We start from the raw sequence: 20,755 nt of genomic DNA, 5'->3' as shown, positions 1-20,755 counted from the left end.
TGCCTCTCAAAAACACGTTTCGCAAAGAAAAAAAATCATAATGGTCAATATCTTATTGACTTTATGAGCGAATTTACATGATTAGCGGCGAATCTAATGTTCAACGTAAAATAAACTACCTTTACTTCTCCTTCAAGATACAAAACCAAAGCAGACGATGTTATTGTGAGATAAAATGGAGAAACAGTATTAGAAATACAGAGGCATGTTATTCTTTCAGGACCATTGGCTCCAACCATCACATTTTCATTTGTCACATCAAAGGTAATCCACATGCATCAAAATACAATACCACTGATAGGACTAAATAGTCTCGATTCAAATGGAGACACAACAACTCGTTTCACTATTGAAGTTAAATATCCTTTTGAGGCCTCACGTAGGGAGCAGGACGTAAACAACCCTTGCGATGAATATCCATTACTTGTATGAGCAAGTCATGAAAAAGCTCAGACTGTGATTATCCCGAAAGGGAAATCAAGCCGGCAGGATCAACGCTTAGCAGAGAAGATATGAAAGTGACCACAGATAAAAGGAAATTAAATTGATTGAAAGAAGAATGCATGTTTGAATGCTGAAGCTAACTACCGAGATGAAAAGTTTGAACAATTCAATGGCTCTTTAAATAGATTTGACAGAAGTAATGCCTGGAAGATGATCTAATGTAGTGTATAAAGAAGAAAGTTTGTTTGTTTGTGTGTTTGTTCGTTTATGAATTCAGACCCTGCAGAAACCAGTGCAACCAAACTTTACATGGCCTCCTATTTCATCCAGAGGAAGGTCATGGGCTATGTTTGGATGAAAAGTTGACCCCAGATAATTGGCCAGCAGGCCTCGATAGGGCTTTGAGCTTATACACTCCCTGTATTTTCTTTTTTTTCCCATCAGAAGTGATTGAGTCATTTGAATTGCGAAGATCATATGTTGAGCGTGTATATAGTGATTTGTTGTCAACAACACAAATTTAATTAATATTTACCAATCAGCCTTCTCACAATCATCAGCAAGGTTATGGAATCCATCATCGCTTCAGATATTAAAACCTTCCTCTTCTCCAATGGCTTGATTTCCGATCATAAATTTTGATTCAGACCAGGTCACTCTACCCTGGATATGTTGCTTCTGTTCTCCCAACAATGGATGGAGGTCCTCAATGCCAGACATGAAATCAGAGCCATATCCTGAGACATATCGCGTGCTTTTGATATGGTCTGGCACCCTGCCCTACTCACCAAACTCTCTTCCTCTGGTATCCAAGACCATCTCCACTCGTGGCTCGCAGACTTCCTCTCCTATCGCAGTCAACGTGTGGCCGTAAATGGAGTTCTTTCATCCCCTCTTCCTGTCCAGGCTGGAGTTCCTCAAGGTAGCGTTCTGGGCCCTGTTCTTTTTCTGGTTTTTATCAATGATCTCTCTGACTCTCTGGAAAATCCTCTTTATCTCTTTGCTGACAACATTCTTAGCACAAGTCAGGACATCGGCTTGGAAGTGCAGCAAATGCTTCATCACCACAACTGCGTCCAAAGTTTCAAGACTGCTCTTGAAAGGATGCCTTCAGATTCGTATAAAGTGGTCATTCGAGTGGAAAAGAGACCTGCTGGGGAGGATGAGCGATGCCTCAATGCACCTATGACAAATGAGGTGGTCATCATCATTGTATGCAATTAATTTGACAGGTAGGACATAAAAAGGAGAAAGTGGTCCAAGCACATTTTGCAATGCCCAAGATGAGTAATTCATACAAAACGATAAGGCCACTATTCTCCAATTTGTTAAGCAGGAAATGTTTAAATACAAATTGCATTGAATTTCCCCAGGCAATGCTGGGTACTTCAGATAGTCAATCATATTACAGGAAGGAGATCGATAAATAAAAATAGTATCAATAATAAAGTAAAGACTGTAAAGATTGCCTATCCTTGTGGAAAAATCTTTATCTAAACTTACTTGGAGAAGCACCTCGTATAATCAACGAGGATGAGCCAGTAGATAAGATTAGTGATGAATACATTCCAGTAAGTACAGATCCTTTCACTATGCAAAGGCTTAAGGATGTTATTAATGTAACAAAAATTTAAAAAGCAACTATGTGTAATGAAAAACCTTCTGAGTTCTGGGAAATAGAAGAATTTTCCATCATCCTTCTTCGACTGCATTAATTTATTCCAATACAATCAAAAACCTGATGACTTAAGAAAAGTGGTTCAGTTCTTGCTCTCAAGAAAGAAAATCAAAGCAGTAAGCATGGTTGGAGATTATCGCAGAATTTCTTTAAAATCTATTGCTCTTAAGATGTGAAATTGTAATATTTGTCAAAAGTTGTGAGCATATTGAAAAACTTTAGATTGAATCAAAACTGTTTCAGAAAAAGAAGAGGCCCCACTGGTCACATCCTAGCACGAAGATGTTTCCTTGAGGGTGCTATGACATCGTAATCTCCCACCTTCACCTTCATTGCCTTAAAAAACTAGAAGGGCACTCTTCGACAATGCCAGATATGCCTCCACCCACATTATTATATCATTATACATACTTGTACCAAGTTTGATTTAAATCCTTGAACCCAGATTCAAAATATTAAATAATTCTAGCTGCCAGACCACATGTCCGATCAGATTAAAATTTAAAACAAATTCCCCATAACTTCTAGAATGTAGCTATAACGTTTCATGTCGATTGATGAAGCGGTTCAAGAGGAATAACATTTTAAAGATTTTTGTTCAATCCAAAATGGCTGCCAGACCAGGTGATCCATTAATTATTTGTGAACACTATGGTATCCCTAAGACTTGGGGAACATGTGGGAGAAGTTTTCCCCTCAATCTGTCAAGCCTTTCAGGAGATCAACATATTTTAGCTCTTACACGAGCCTCAACATGGTATACAAAAAAATGATGCTTTTTAAAGGTTTTTGGATAAATGCAACATGGCTACGAAACCATGTGACTATGACATCATAGGTGGAGAACATTTTGGTCCTCATGGATAGGGGATCATACCTGTAAAGGTTCGCCTCAATGTGTTCAGCCGTTTCGGAGAAAAAGATTTTTGAAGGTTTTAATGTTAAAAACAACATGGCTACTGAAGCACGTGACCGATGACATCATAAAATTTTCCCCCATACAATTTAGCCCTAGATGACCCTCAAAAAATTTCATACCGATCGGATAAAGCGTTCAAAGTCTGCAATTATGACGTCATAACGAAGCTACCTATGACATCATCAAAATAAAATCACATTTATTTCCTATGGGGAGAACTTTCCATGTGCCAAGTTTCAATTTTTTCCCCTGGAGCGATTTCGGATATCCAGAGGTCCAAAGTTTTTCCCTTTTTTCCAACATGGCTGCTACACCACGTGACGTCTGACATCATAATCATCATTGAACCATTCTACATGAGTAGTCGCACCAATGGTGAAAATTTCGTGTCAATCAGATAGTAGTTGCATAGAAAACAGAGAAAACAAACGGACCCAAATGCAATACCCTCTCCTTCGGCGAGGGTAATTAGCATGGACGGATGGACGGACAACATGAACACGTTATGCCTCTGATGACTTTGTCAGCATTTGATCAAAATCAAATCAGATCAAAATCAAATCAGTCAGATCAAAAAAGCATTTGACCCTATCCATCGGGGTGAAATGTTAAAAAAATTTCCAATCACACAGCATTCCTGAAAAGATTGCTCATGCTGTCATTTCTGGCAACAATGAAATGATTGTCTTGACACTAGAGGTTGACAAACAAAATCTTTCATTATAATGTCTGGTTTTCTAGAAGGAGACACTTTTTCTCTATTTGGATTTATAATAGCATTTGACTCTGTCATGACAATGGCTGCAGAACAAGAGCTTGGATTAATCATTCAACCTCGATGTAGCAGAAGATAATCTGCTGAGGTTATCAATCACTTCAATAGTTTTACTCATGACATTTTCTTTGATTCACAACTGCTGAAAATAATGGCAATTATTGTTACATAAAGTTGAATCTCAAGCTGGCAATGGCAGCTTACAAATGAATTCAGCTCAGACAAAATACATCAGGATAAATGGAAGTGAAGATGTGATCACTCTTATGATCACTTTAAATGGAAAGGTAACAAAAGACGATACAAACTCCCAATAACATGGGGTCTGTCAGAAATATGAAGCTCAGATGATATAAATTGAAGCATATCATTAGCTTGGGCAGTATAACACCACACAAATATAATGAGAATAAATAATCAAGAATAAATAAATAATATTTATAGAATAAATAAATGAGAATAAAAATGAGAATAAATACTATCAAGAAACAAAAATATCAACATATTCAAGGCCACCATAGAATCTGTACCTTTCTATGGTGTACACACAGGGACATTGACCATGCTTTTAGAAAATTAACTTGAAGGGCACTACATACGATTGCTGAGATAATTCCTAAACATTCACTGGTCTTTACATATAACCAATGCAGAACTCTATGGTACATTACACTGCTACGTAAATGACAACATCAGATCCAGAAGAATGAAACTTGTGGGAGATTGTTTTCAGCATAAACAGGAGCAGTCTTGGAATTGGTGTTATGGTATCCAAAAGATGGTTTTCATAGTTGTGAAAGACAACACATCTCATACATCGACAGTCGAGCGCATAATGCCAGTGCAACGGCAGAAGATTTGCCATGTCTTGTGGAGGATATTTTGTTGGGAACTCTGTATTTATTATTCAACTCAAGGCCGATTGATGATGATATATGATAGATGGTTGATGAATGAATTGCAGAATTATTTTTTGAGTTTTCGATAGAAACCTCGACATTGTGAAACTAACATCATAAGATTGTATTTAAAGTTCAGGTTAATAACATACTTAAGTCCGACAACAGTTTTGACTGAACGAAAGGAACACAGTATCTTTATTCTGGATCAAGTCGAGAAAATATTTATAGTGATTTGTGAACATGATGTATAATGTGTTTCATCTCATTCTTGCAATTGGACCATTTGTGCTGAATTTGGTGGCATGCTGCTAGTCGAGCTGATTGTTAGTCAATTAAAGCCAGCAATGGTGGAGTTTCTACATTTTCCAGGCTTTTCAATGGCAGAGAGGGCAAAAGACAGTTTGGCTGGTCAATCCTGCCACCATGATATTGATGATGTTGTTGTGCAATTTGTTGTTCACCGACTCGGCCAATATATTACTCAATTTGCAATAAACAAATAATCCGCTGTCCACACCGAAAAGTAGATTTCATCAAAGAACATTTATTGCGCGGTACCACGGAGTCCAAAACACTGAGATGTCAACATCCACAATGATTTGCAATAAACTAAGCTTACATTTCCTGATATATATATATATATATATATATATATATATATATATATATATATATATATATATATATATATATATATATATATATATATATATATATATATATATATATATATATATATATATATATATATACATATATATATATATATACATATATATATATATATATATATATATATATATATATATATATACATACATATACATATATATATATATATATACATACATATACATATATATATATATATATACATACATATACATATATATATATATATATATATATATGTATATGTATATATATATATATATATATATACATATACATATATATATATATATATATATATATACACATATACTTTGAAGGGAGTGGAGGGGTATGATGAGCATTAGGCAAAATAACTCAAACTGCAATACGTGTCCACTGGGTGAAAGAGATTGACATAATCATGGCAAAAGTTGCAGTGTTATCATCCAGATCACCCTGTTTCATTTTAAGACATTCCTTCTATCAATATTTAGGTCAAAGACTCTTGGGTAAAGGGAAACATAACTGACAGCCAATTCGACTTATAGCATAAAAATTAAATGTATAAAGCACCAGCAACAATTATAATTGAGAGTACATGAATATAATTATTTTTCTTCCACAATATCACAAACACTAGTGTACTGTACATATTTAGACAGACAGCCAACGATAACTCTGTTCAAGAACAACATGGGAGTCACGGAATAACCTCGTAACTTTGGTGTTTTATTGAAGCCACACAGGCATGAAGTCAATGAATAGGGAGTGAAACTGAAAAAGATACAAAACAAGAACCAATACAAAGTTGACCGCCCCCATGCCAAATAAATATAAAACAATCCTCCAGCCTTCAGCACCCGGCGATGCCGCATTGCAGCGCATGGAGTCAGAATTGGGAGGGAGCAGTGTACAATAATTGATTGATTAAATGATTAATTACATCATTAAAATAAATAAATAATGATCGTAAAATAATTAATTTCTTAATCAAGTGGCTGATAGCATACCGAAACCACCACTGTTTCATCCGAATCTGTAACTTTTTGAAAATCAAGTAATTAATGGAAAAATTAATAATTAATCGATTAATTGATTCATCATTGAATCAATAATACCCTTTATTGCCAAATCATTGTTCACTGTCGTGTCCAAATATCAGCTTCCCAGCTCAAAAGGTGCCTGAGATATTGCCCAGAAGAGAAATTGATTAATTAATTAATTAATCGATGATAATTAAGTAATTAATCAATCAATTGATGAATCAAAAAACAAAAAATATCGTTTTTGCCCAAGAACATTTTCACTTTTGTCTCCAAATTTCAGCTTCCAAGCTCAAAGGATGGCTGGGATATCGCCTGGACAAACAAACAAACAAGAAAACGGAGTGAAAACTGAATACTTCCTTCCTTTGGTGCCCAGCGATGACGTTATGCATCACCTACATATGGAATTGGGAAGGAGCGGTGTAAAATACAGCACCTTTACTAACAAGGCTCTCGATGTTTGTTGCAATGACTGCCAGCTGTAAGCACAGAGTCGCAGAGTCACAGAGTCACCATTGACCAAAGTCGCAGGGCCAGGCTGAAAGGCAGAGCTGAGCTGTTCAGGGAGCTGAGGCGTAAAACTGTCCATGTGCTAAGCGTGGACAAGGAGGCCCATGTGCAAGGACTCTGTGAGAGGGTAGAGCATCACCTGTGGTCAAGTGATTCTCGTCTTGCTTGCAGGGGAATTCGCGCATTGCGTTCATCCAAGCCCATCCCTCGGTGTACTGTAGTTAGAGCAGATGGTGGTGGGCTCTTGACAGAGGAGTCCGAAGTGAAGGCCTGCTGGGCCGGTTACTTTGAGCGGTTGTACCAGGCTGATCCAGCAGCTGTCGAGTTGGACGTCAGGGGTGTTACAATCCCTGTTGCTGACCCTCCAATCAATTGTGGTCCTCACCAAACGCAGACAAGAGTTTCGGCAGGGGCTGCTTGCAGCCTATGTTGATCTCTGTCAAGTGTTCGATTCAGGGAATGCCCTCTGGATGCCCTCTGGATGGCATTGGGATGCCCTCTGGAGAATTCTCGGTCTTCGTGGGGTGCCACCAAAACTAATCGATCTGATGTCTGAACTCTACTCTGGTACTGAGAGTGCTGTGAGATGTTGTGGTACCTCTCTGACTTATTTACAGTTGTTACTGGAGTTCATCATGGGTGTGTACTAGCCCCCACACTTTTTAGCACTTGTATGGACTGGATTCTAGGGAGGATGTATGGACTGGATTCTAGGGAGGATGTCAGAGAGATCAGGCTGTGGTGCATCGTTTGGGAATGTCAAGAACTCTGACCTTGATTTCGCTGATGATGCAGTCATCTTCGAGGAGACTTTAGACATCCTTTTGGAGACCCTCGGGGTGCTGAATGACGGGTCGGAGCCACTGGGATTACAAGTTTCCTGGGTCAAAACTAAGATCCAGGCTTTCAATGACATCTTGGATGCTGCTGTCCTGTGTGTGTCTGTTTGTGGTGAGGATGTTGAGGTCGTGGAGAGATTCACTGACCTTGGCAGTGATATTCATTTCTCTGCTGGCTGTGAGTCAGAGGTCAATATACGTCTGGGTTGGGCCTGGGGAGTCATGGATTCACTGGATAATGGGGTGTGGCACTGCCGGTACCTGTGCGGAAGGACAAAAGTCGGAGTCTTCAGGTCCTTGGTGCTTCCAGTATTGCTCTATGGATGTGAGACTTGGACTCTGCCCAGGGATCTGAGACAAAGACTTAATTCCTTTGGTACCAGGTCTCTTTGGAGAATCGTTGGCTATCGCTGGTCGGACTTTGTGTCCAATGAGCGATTAATGAGAGAGACTCAAATGAGGTTTGTTGCCTGCATAGTCCATGAGCATCATGCTGCGGCTGTATGGACATGTGGCTCGTTTTCCTGACGCTGATCCTGCTCACCAGATTCTCTCATCGAGGGAGTCTCCTGAGTCGAGGAGGCCAATGGGCCGACCACGTTCTTCATGATTGCAGCAGCTTGATCGGCATCTCAAGGAGATGGGGCTGGGCCAGACATCTGCCTGGGGGATGGCCAGATGGAGGGTCCTGGAGTACCAGCAGAAAGTGTACACAGCGACGCGCTGCTCTGGCGCATGCTCCCATACCTGACCTGACCTGTAAGCACAAGCACAAATACATACAGCGTACTGCATGAGCGACAAGCTTAGCTGAAAGCTGTATTCAATACAGAAATGCATAACAAAAGATAATATGCATGTACTATAAATATATCAACACTCTGCTGTTGTGAAGGAGAAGGCCACATGATATAATAAAGTGCCAGCTCTGGCTGACGACACTGGATAGCAGGTGAGGCCGACCAAACCAGTAATGCAAGTTCAGCATACTTAATAACAACGTTTCGAATACTAAATATGCAAAAAGCTTCGTGTTATAACAAGATGAACTGTGAAATGATATTTTTATACTGACTGCAGGCGATACTTTCGTTAATGTAACAATGAGGGTTGTAAGGGATAGACATGAATGCACCAAAATGTCAGGCCCACTGAGATGTCACTACCTGTTACATCACTTCCTGTTACATCACTTCCTGTTATATCAACACAAATGGCCAGTGAAGGCTCCAATTCATGAAGTGCACAAAATACAAGTATAAAGGGCAGAATAAACTAGTCTTGTCAGAACTTGGGAAACACAGAAATCTCAAGTTGCCATGTCATCTGACCAGTAAGGCCTTCCCAAGCCGAATGGCTATTACTAATCTAAGTACCGTTTGACCCCAGTGACCCTAAGTCCCCACCCCTTAGAATGAACTGGGAGTCAACAACATCCAACTTTCCCACAACATCCAACTCATTTACACACTTTTGGTCATTTATCTTTACAGATCGATGTTCCAAGTACTGTTGGACTTTCCTATGACACAGTGGACCACTGGGAGATTGACAGGTCATCAATAAAAATGGAGAAGATCATCGGAGCAGGAAATTATGGTGAGGTCTGGGAAGGCCTCTGGAATAACTCCACGCATGTCGCAGTGAAAACTCTCAAAGGAGGTAAGCATGTTTGGGGCCTTTCAAATGCTAAATATTTTGTCTGAAAGAAGGGTAAGTAGAAGTAAATCGATAAATATAAATTCGAAATCGGTTAATATATGGACATCCATATATATATATATATATATATATATATATATATATATATATATATATATATATATATATATATATATATATATATATATATATATATATATATATATATATATATATATATATATATATATATATATATATATATATATATATATATATATACATGTTATCACAGCCTGGTGTTGGCGCAGTGGTTAGGGCAGCGGCTTGGGATCCAAAAGGTCCTGAGTTCAAGCCCCGTTGGGCCACTTAATTAATACACCAGGGGGTTGACTCAGCCTGTCATCCTTCCGAGGTCGGCGAAATGAGTACCAGTGTACTGGGCCGGTGTATACCCCGGTTAAAATAGGTGTACCATTTCCCTGTGTCGTAAGAGGCGACCAGGGTTGCGTCAGGAAGGGCATCCGGCGTAAAACATGTGCCAAATCACTATGCGGATCATACGGATGATCCGCTGTGGCGACCTCGAATGGGAGCAGCCGAAAGAAGAAGAAGAAGGATATGTACATGTTATTGTAGGGAGGTTGGGAAAAGCAATGTGAAAGGGGTGGTTGATGTGAAGAAGGTTGGGAGAAAAGAAAGAGTAAGAGAAGGGGAGGAAAGGGCGACATTTGGGGCATTTGGGGGTTAGGGACGATGGAGGAGGTATTAATTCTTCAATTTTTGCTTGAGGAATATGTACTCATAGAGGCCTCCTTGTGTAATGTGTTTAAAGCTACAGTCATCATGCTTTGGTCAGTTTCACCTGGGTTCATCACTTTTTGCAGTGTTGAACCTGTGTCATCCGTGTTACCCACCATTAGCCCTGTGTTACTCACCTTCCGTTGGGTAACACAGGGCTCATGATTTTAGCCAGACATCACTTTTGGCTCATATTTGAGGGTTCAAGGACACACACCGTAGTATTTGGTGTTGTAATCCAACACCATGATCTTGGGTGTAACACCAAGTACTGGTAGGGAGGCAATCCAGATCACACCCTTTCTCACGACCAGTACTTCTGGCACAAGTAACCAGGACTCGAGCACTTATTGATATTGAGTGATTGTCTTGTCCCCACATCCATGGAGGATGAAGGAAGTATTTTTTGTCTATCATGTGCTTAAGTCACCATTCTTGTTTTTTAAACTTACGTTTGTCCTGTCGTTTGCAGGTAACATGGATAAAAACGATTTCCTACAGGAGGCACAAATGATGAAGAAGCTTCGTCACAAAAACTTGATCCAACTTTATGCGATATGCAGCCTGGAGGAACCGATCTATATTATAACAGAGATCATGAAGAACGGGAGTCTACACGATTATCTGAAACGTATGTAGCGACCTTCGGCTCTTATTCATACCTTCGTGGTGGGGATTTGGTCAATGTAATCTGCCTGAATACTTCACTCGCATGAATGCCTCCAATCGGATTGATACCACAGAGGAGGGAATTCTTATCAAGATATTAATATTTTAAAAGAGTATTGAAAATCCAAATGATTTATCAAAAGGCTAACCCTAACTTCCCATGCTCTGGATTAGCCTTTTTTGGGAATGGGTTGCATTGAAGCCTTGTTGCACTGTCCTCACTTGTGTGAGGTCGAGTCCCATGGCTGCTCAAAAATCTGGTGCTGAGAGGAGATGGATACAACAGATTTGTTTGCCTAATAGAAACACCACGACGGCACTTACGAGACCTCTAAAGATTATGGAGACCTCTACTTCCCATCTTCAAGATGAATAAAAGGCATTGGACCTTGCTAGAAATGAAGCGGAGTACCTCTCACCCCCCATTGAGCCAGGCTTCCTAAGCCCACTCATCCATTGTTGCATATTTTTTTCTCTTTTACCATTCAAAAGCACCTTTTGAAATTTGCTGTTACACCTCCTATTATAGCTAGCAACTGATCGGCACTCTAAAAGGGCCACAGGTTCAATCAACCACGCACTCCTTTTATTCCAACTTTTCTCTCAACTGTACAGAATCATTTTCCTGTGTCCATCTAATCCTGATTTTTACACCAGTCCTTGGAGATGGAAGTGCAGCCATAATTTGTCATTTCCCCTTTCCTATCCATTAAGGTTTACACTCTTGCGACCTTTCCATTTTGTACACTCCCAATCTGCCAAAGTAAGCATATTGGACCGTCCCTTAAAATAGTTATATGTCCATACATAAAGACCATTCTTTAACAATGAAATATCTCCTCCTTTGTCACTGGTAAGTTTGAAATGTATACAACTCTACGGTTTTCAATCCAAATGGTATTCCTATTTTGAAAGAAAAAGAGCAAGTAACCTCTTAATTTCTCGTATATTAGGCCTCTTCTCCCATATCTGTATCATTCTTGAACAACTCGATGATATATTAATTTTTTATTTTTTTTTGTATCGTGAAGAGAGACCCACCCCAGTCAGGTTGTTCATTCCATCTGATGCAAGCGGAAAGAACTTCAAATGAATGACCTCACTCGTTGTTGTAATAAATATTTCTTGTTTTGTTGAACTTTCGTGCAACTGGGAATAGTCCATCCATCTATTGGGACCACACTCTGTGCAGAGCGTTGGTGCTGCCTAAGCTGTCTCCTTGGCGATTAGGAACAATCCTGGAGGGGTCACAATTCCGACACAGGATACCAGCAAGCTCGTACTCATTTTGCCAACCTCAGAGGGATGACGGGCACTCAACCCCACCTGATATTAATTCAACAGCCAATGGGATTTGAACTCAGGATCCAAGGATCCCAGACCCCACCACCCGAACCATTAAGCCAACACCAGGCATGGAATTATTTGGCAAAAATATATACCTTTTTGCACAAAGGGCATCCCTGAATGGCCCCAGAAGTGGAATGCTGAACTGTTTTCATATAACCATAAGGATGCATGAGGATGGAATGATGTTTGAATGTGTCAGAGCATTTTGTCATGATGTTTACTAAGGTCATCCTGACTCAAGGGTCAGAGGACTTGCTGTTGTTGTTGTTGTTGTTGTTGTTGTTGTTGTTGTTGTTGTTGTTGTTGTTTCTTTACGAGTGTTAACCTTACATGAATCAATTGACGTATTGATCAAATATGACGAAAATATGAAACATCTTTTGAAGCTGCCTATCTCATCCCACCACAACTCCACAGCAGAAAGAGGTACAAGGTACACATTGCAATTGGTTACACTCACTCTCAATGATCTTGCTAGGCCACTGAGCTAGAGCTGTATTACGATCATGAACATTTGGCAGAATGCAAAAGGTATGTCAAAATTAACAAGCACTAAACCATGAAAGTTTAAAAATCTGACGTGGAAGAGGGTGCTGCATCAGGGAGACCTCAATCGTTCAATTTATTAGCTCCACCACCGAAGGTGAAGGAGGTTATGTGCAAAATCGAAGATTTTTCAAGTATATTGGTCAATCGATTTTGTTGCTCTGTCTGTTTGTTTGTATGTCTGTCAATCGCCCACAGGTCACAATTTAAAACCGATCTTCATGAAACTTCAGCAAGTTGTAGAGGTATTCTCAACTGAGAAGCCTATTAATTTTGAGGTCAAAGGTCATCTTGAGGTCAACTTTCTAAAATTGTCAATTTTCATCTGATTGATTTGAAATTTGAAGACAATTTATATTTCAGGTCACTTAATTCAACCACCAATTATTTTTGAGGTCAACATCAGCCAAAAGGTAAACATAAGCCAAAAGGTCAACAACTTAGGTGGTATTTCTAAAATCCTCACAATTTTCATCTGATTGACTTGAAATTTGAAGACCATTTGCAAATCAGGTCACTGAATTCAACCACCAATTATTTTTGAGGTCAGTATAGACCAAAAGGTCAACATAGGCCAAAAGTCAACAACTAAGCTGGGATTTCTAAAATCTTCAATTTTCATCCCATTCACATGAAATTTGAAGAGGATTTGCAAATCAGGTCACTGAATTCAACCACCAATTATTTTTGAGGTCAACATAGGCCAAAACGTCTACATCGGCCAAATTTTTAAAATTGTCAATTTTCATCCAATTGACTTGGGATTTGAAGAGGAGTTGCATATTTGGTCATTGAATTCAACCACAAATTATTTTTTTACGTCAAATTTGTTTTATAGATTTTACAAGTGTCGTGCTATGCATGACATATTTCTTGTTTGTTTGTTTGTTTGTTTGTGTGCAAGATATCTCAAAAATTTATAGACAGATCCGGATCAAATTTAGTGGGCAGTATGGGTGTGTGACAAGGACGAAATTATTAGATTTTGGTGAAGATCCAGATCCGACTACTAGAATTTTTTAAGTGACCACCATTGAGAGATAGGGCCAAAAATGATATATAGCATGATATCTCAAAAAGTTGTGGATGGATTAGGATGAAACTTGGGGGGGGGGCACGTTTGGTGTTTGACAAGGACAAATTGATTCGATTTTGGTGAAGATCTGAATCTGCATTCGTTTGATTGGTTTGATTTTGGTGAAGGTCCGACTCTGGATCTGGATACTAGAATTATTTAATTTTCAACGTGATTATTCACCATTGAGAGGCAGGGCCAAAAACGATATATAGCATATTTCAAAAATATATTGTGCGCGATATGTTCTCGTAAATTAGGCATTGTGGGGCAATTAGGTATGCCCTCTACTGAGTGCCCTTATAGTTAGGATATTGTTTTGCATACTTCAAATAGTGACTAGCACCAATGCCTGGACAGTGGTTCCCAACCTTTTACAATATACAGACCACATTGGTGTCTATATCTTTCCAATGGACCACTTACCTCCTTTTTCACATTTTAAAACTAAAAAAACAAAAAATTGTAATTGAGCTCAACCAGCAACTCTGTGGATTCATCGAGTTGAACGGTGAATCTCTTACCTCGAAGACGTTGAACAAATTGCTCTTCTATATCAAGTGACGTGTCTTGAATGTAACGAGAAAGTATTATTTGAAAATTGGAACGGAGACAACTTTTTCTCTCTTTTTTTTAACTGCTTTGAAGCCAAATAAACATGGACACACACCCCTCACACAGGGCATCACAAGATCTTCCCGAACTGTTTTGCAATTTTTTGGATTTTGCAATCCTCAGTGAAATCAGGAAAGACGCTTTCAAACCACTATTAAGTACAGTTCTCATTTTACACATTGAAAACTCCTGATGGCAGAGTTCCCATTTCTTCTGTTGAAAAAACTCCAATGGCTTCTTTTCACATTCCGGATGCTTTGTAGATAAATGGCGATGCAATTTCACAGGTTTAAGTGCTTCGTTTGACAATCCCTCCTTACAAATAACGCACTGTGACATTGGTTCATCCTCGGATCCAGTAAATGTAAATCCCAAAGCTAAATATTTTGCATTATAATTCCGACATGGAGGCTTTCTTTTCTTTGAAGGAGTCTGATGAGATTCCTCTTCCAGTCATAGGCCCAGGCTGGTCCCCACTACCACTCGCTCGTGTAAGAAATCTCTCCATTTCACAATGCACACCGTGCTCACTGCTCACCGAGTCGAACCAGTCATTATTTTTTATTTTTTTAATGCACTCTGGAAATATGAAGACGAGTTAGGTGGGTTATAGCTCGAAAGTTGAAAATGATTGCACATTGTACAGGATATGACGTAATACTGTGACGTAATACTGTGATAGACGTCATTGTTGAACACGAACGGAAAGTTAATATTTGTATCCGTTTTGGTTAAAATGGCTGCTTTGAATGATCCGCTTAGAATTGCATCAAAAGCGAGCAGATGGAGAACAGCACCGGAAGGAACATATATATATATATATATATATATATATATATATATATATATATATATATATATATATATATATATATATATATATATTTTTTTTTTTTTCAGTTGATGGAAGTCGAGGAGGTAAATTGAACGACCTGCGTTTATTGAGTAAACATATGCAACCTGAAACATAACTTTTTTTTTGGAGAAACTTACAAACCACCTGACATTTACTCGCAGACCACAAGTGGTCAGTGGACCATAGGTTGGGAACTAATGGCCTAGAAGTATGCACACTAACCTCTGAGCTGCACAGCCTGGATTCAAATCTCAGCCCAGCTATAAACTGTCACTCTGGTATTGTGGAGGCAGGGCAATACATCAATGTGTGTGTGTGTGTGTGTGTGTGTGTGTGTGTGTGTGTGTCATTCCTCGGATGGATGTTAAACTGAGTGTCTTGTCAGTTAGCATTAGTTGTTGGCATTAAATATCACACGGTGTCCTTCGTAAAGGGATGTTGAGCTATCGCCGGCACCTTGAACAAATTACTCATTCCTGCCACGATTGATGACTGGTAAAGCAATAGCAAACCACCCAGCATAACCCATCGCAAAAAACTGCTTTGGCAGCACAAATTCTCCTTGAAGAATATGATATAACTCATCATCATACCTAATACCTCAAGTGGTAATATGTAACTGACAAGGTGCTTACACACCACCATATCATGTCATCCTCCATCTGTACCTATGATCTTTTCTACCCTCATTAACCCTCTCATATCCAAGCTCTTACTCATTGGTTGTTCCTTCCCTTTCCTCTCAGCTCCTTCCTTTCATCATTCATTTTCTTTCTTGCTATTTACACCTGTTGTCCCATGCCTGTACATTACTTTTGTTCTCGATGTTACATTACCTTCCTGCTCTTCCATAAGCATTGTGTACATTAAAAAAATGAGATTTAACCGGAGCAAAGTTGATGGTGCGCCACCAGGAATGGCCCAATATCAAATTTTGATTAAAAAATAATCAGTTTTTGACCTCAAGTCACCACCCCCTGAGGCATGAACCGGAGATCAAATCCATATAATCGTTACATATTTCATGCGTCCCCCAATGTTGATTGCAAATACAGTTTCATTTTTTTAAATGTTTAAAATTATAGTCTTGCCATGTGGTATTCATAACCACCAAGCTTGGTGAATTTTTGCTCAAATGTAAAGGAGGAGACAGCTTGACAGACGGACAAATGGACCGACAGACAAACAGATGACGTCAATTACAATATCTCCCTGTTTTTTTTTTTCTTTTTCAAAAAGCCTGGGGACAATAGCTATTGTAAGATCTGATTGTGACCTCTTGGTTTCAGGGCCTGAAGGAAAATTACTCCAGGTCCCGCAGATGGTGGAAATGGCGTCACAGGTGGCCTCAGGAATGGCATATCTGGAAAGTCAGAATTACGTTCACCGTGACCTTGCGGCAAGGAATATTTTGGTGTCTGATGCAAAATTATGCAAGGTGGCTGACTTTGGCTTGGCTAGATTTCTGCAGGTGAGATATTATAGTTTTGTGAGTCTACTTTTCAGGGTGTTTTTTTATTTATTTATCAGATAATCATCTGAACAAGTGTTTGGAGGAGTTACGTTTATCTGGCACAGGACTTGTATGTAAAGGTACATAATTATTTAGTCATTGTTTTGCTTTGAAATCAATGTCACCTGTAATCAAATGAGCACACATTTCCCTTCTTTAAAAAAAAAACCCTGATCTGGTGTACCTTCTGAGATGAGAGGATTAATAATATTAAGTTCCACAAGACTGCATTTCATTTTACTTTTCCTGTCATTCAAGGAAAAAGTTTTTAGGGAAGAAAACTTGGGGAAATTTCCCGTTCGTTGGACGGCTCCTGAGGCAGCCAAGCCACCGCACGTGTACAGCATCAAGTCAGACGTTTGGTCATTCGGGATTCTTCTCCATGAAATATTTACTTTCGCAGCACTTCCATACACAGGTGGGTTTCTGTCGATGTCTTTTGCATGAAAATGTCCTTGTTTTAAATAATAATATAACAGGATGGTGGAGAGTAGTGTTTCTCAAACATTGGGTCACAAGTGGGTTTCCGGGGAGAGGGGGGAGAGCTGCGAGCTGTCCACGCTAAGTAGTAACTCAAATCCTACTGATGTTCCCAATGACTTACCAATGTGAACTTGCATTCTGAAGCTTAGTAATGATCAAAACTAAAGACAGAAACAGGCTGATCAATGTTGAGAGCAGGCTGTGATGTTCTCTGACTCAGACTAGTCCCCAAATTGACATGTTATATGCAGAAAGGAAATAAAAATGGCCTGGATTCCAGCCTTTTTGTTCAGATGGTCACAGATGACAGGGTTAGCACTAATGGGCCCAGCCTAGTTTTCCCCATCTGGGTTTCCCCAGGAAAATGGGTTTTTTCAAAATCCCCATTCCTGGGTTTTTGTTTTTCAAACTGTTGTTGGAATAACAGGGGGGGGACGCGGAAACCGAATACCAAGACTGGTGGGTCACCATGTAAATCCAGCTGAGAAATACTGGCTTAGAGATATCATGCTCTAGTGTCCTTCCTAGTTTCAATTCCACATTTATTATAATCCCACTTAAGTTCAACTTGAACATACTCAAGCAGAGACTTTGTAAGGAAGAATATTATTTTCCATCTGCTTGCTAAAAGTCATGTTTAAAAGCCTTTGTTGAAATTCAAATTAATACAACTCGTAAAAGTTATGCATATTTTCAGTGAGACTGCAATTGGTTTTATTTTGGCCTCAAATGCGGAATTGAACGATAAATCATCTCAAAATTTCAAAGCCCGTCCGTATCCGCTTTGTACTCAAACTGAACTTGACGAAAACAACAGCTAAAAAAAAAAATGTAAAATTTATGAATCGGTGTTCTCAATATTCTCAGAATGAAGGTTTGATGAAAATATCTCAAAAATGTAAGCGGCCAAAATAAAGAAACACTGAAGCGATTATAAAACCAGTCCGTCTCGCCCTGATGGTGGATCGGCTAATAAAGCCATATGTACTTCCTGTGACCTTTAACAGCCCACCACTTGCGACTAAATCCACATTTGCATTTCTGGCTCACTTGGCACCTTATGGCAGTGCCTTTTTAGTTTAATAGAAGTTAAAAAAAATCGGGCATTGTAACAAAGCTGAGGTCATGTACTTCTACCCCATGACCAAAGTACACAGCACAACAAAGATTGTCAATCTACTATATGCATGCATTTCAGGCCAAAGGTCAAAGCGCATGGTCCAACAAACAAATGTATCCCAGCCCACAAGGCTAGAATGCATGGCCTTTCAATCACTTTGGGGACCACTAGCCTGGTGAGACTGCCTTTTTGAATAAAAAAAAAGGTTTAAAAAATAAAATCAAAACATTGCAACAAAGCTGAGGATGCACACCTCACACAGCCAAAGTACAATCAGGATTCAAATAAATCTGGCACAAGTGTAGAATGTAACGCAAAGATGAATTGATTACATTTTGGGTTCAACAGATCAAAGGTCAAAGGGCATGTGCCCTATAATTTAAAATCATTTTGTTACTTCAATAACTTGTGAGCCATTGAAGAATCTCAACCGAGCTTGGCACAAGTATGGAATATAATACAAATATGGACTGATTCAATTTTGGTTTTCATGCTCTTGGAAAATCTTTTTGCAGATCATAACTTGAGTTGTAAGCAGTTGATGTGGTCTCTCTTTTCTCTTATGTGCTGTCTCTCCTGTTACCTTTTTCAAGTGACCCCCAACTGAGGTCAAACCTAACAGTAGGTTTATATCGAATGCAGGCTGAGCATATCCATCGACACATTAGCGTCAAATTACATATTTCCAGTTACAGTTAAAAAGGTACTTCCATCCTTAGTTGCAGTCAGTTGACAATGCTTGTTTGCAGTGGGTTTGACAATGCTTGTTTGCAGTGGGTGTTTCTGTATCTTTCATAATCTCAATCAACTGAAGATGACAACTTCAGCCAGAAGTACCTTTTTAACTGTACAAAACTTGTTTCCCACTGGCTTAAATAGATATCGATAAATATATATGTATGTATATATATATATATATATATATATATATATATATATATATATATATATATATGTTACTAAAACTCTAATCTTGTATGTATGTATGTATGTATGTATGTATGTTCCAGAAATACAGCCAAAACGGTAAATGATAGCGCAAAAAATTTTGCCCACATTGCTCACCATTCTCGTTCGGTGTGCAGTATCAAGTTTCGTTCAAATTGGGCAACGAAAAAATTATTAAGAAATCAATTCCCAATTCAGCCAAGTACTCTTCGGGAGCATTATATATATATATATATATATATATATATATATATATATATATATATATATATATATATATATATATATATATATATATATATTTGTGTGTATATCTTCTATATATGTATATTCTGCATTCTATATATACTGTGTATATATTCCTACCATGCAAGCTGCATAACGCAACCATGAAGAGCTACACAAGGTTAGCCCTTTGCTGTTTCAAAACCTTTCCCAGAGTTCCTCCACAAATATGAAGTCATTCACAAATAGTACACACATGAGAATCCCAATGCTACACACACCCTCATCCACTGGACCAGTTTCTTCGCTTCTTGGCAAATCATCAGCGACAGCGCAGACAGAGATGCATACCATGGAGGCTCCTAAGCATGTACCACATGCAAATGTTAAAAGCAGTCAATATATAAATGAAAAACAAAGACCCAATCACATCTTTCACCTGTGGTTGGAGGGAATAACCAATTCGCTCTCACCTAATCAATTACTCCAGGTGCCTGGTGTTGGCTTCATGGTTAGGTGGTGGGTTTGGGATCCAATTGGGATCCAAGGATCCTGAGTTCAAATCCCACTTGGCTGTTGAATTAATACCAGGTGGGGTTCACTCTGCCCATCATCCTTCTGAGGTCGGCAAAATGAGTGCGAGCTTGCTGGTGTCCTGTGTCGGAATGGTGACCTGTCCAGGATTGTGCCCAATCACCAATTAGACTGCTTAAGCAGCACCAATGCTCTGCACAGAGTATGGTCCCATTGTATGGATGGATGGATTGGGCCCTAAATGCTCCAAACAGGACCCTTTTGCCACAAAGTGGATTAAAATTGCATGAACTCTCATGTTTAAACTTAGAATTCATTCACTTGAAGTCACTCCTTCAGAATCCTGTCTAAAATTCATTTGAAAGTGCCAAGTGGGCCTATCACTTCACCATCGCAGACAGGTCAGTGGTCTTTGTCTTTTATCACCTCCTTTCTGGTCTTGCCCCCTCTGCTCTTTCAATGCTTTGTCCCCCACTCCCTGCAGGTTTCTTCAGAGCACACAAGGTCCACCATCAACCCCCTTCTGGGGAAACTACCTAAATCCAGGATAACTGCTCACATCCACTCATTCGTACCTCTTTTCCCCACCTGTGGAACCAAATTCCACATTCT

General features: G+C 39.1%; 1 protein-coding gene across 1 annotated transcript in view; it reads left to right on the top strand.

Annotated features, from left to right (window-relative positions):
• LOC147012606 (tyrosine-protein kinase-like) overlaps window positions 1–20,755 on the top strand; it is a 51,141-nt gene that overhangs the window by 25,647 nt on the left and 4,739 nt on the right. The window contains exons 4-7 of the mRNA XM_085853628.1: window positions 9,261–9,429; window positions 10,682–10,840; window positions 16,610–16,791; window positions 17,092–17,251. Coding sequence (XP_085709754.1) covers window positions 9,261–9,429; window positions 10,682–10,840; window positions 16,610–16,791; window positions 17,092–17,251 — 670 coding nt within the window. The remainder of the gene's footprint in view (window positions 1–9,260; window positions 9,430–10,681; window positions 10,841–16,609; window positions 16,792–17,091; window positions 17,252–20,755) is intronic.

Source organism: Eptatretus burgeri, chromosome 14, assembly GCF_056783735.1.
Source record: "Eptatretus burgeri isolate ZD-2024b chromosome 14, Ebu_testis_v1, whole genome shotgun sequence".
In the NCBI taxonomy this organism is placed as follows: Eukaryota; Metazoa; Chordata; class Myxini; order Myxiniformes; family Myxinidae; genus Eptatretus; species Eptatretus burgeri.
Note: the sequence above shows the minus strand (reverse complement) of the source record. Positions and strands in the feature narration are given on the sequence as shown.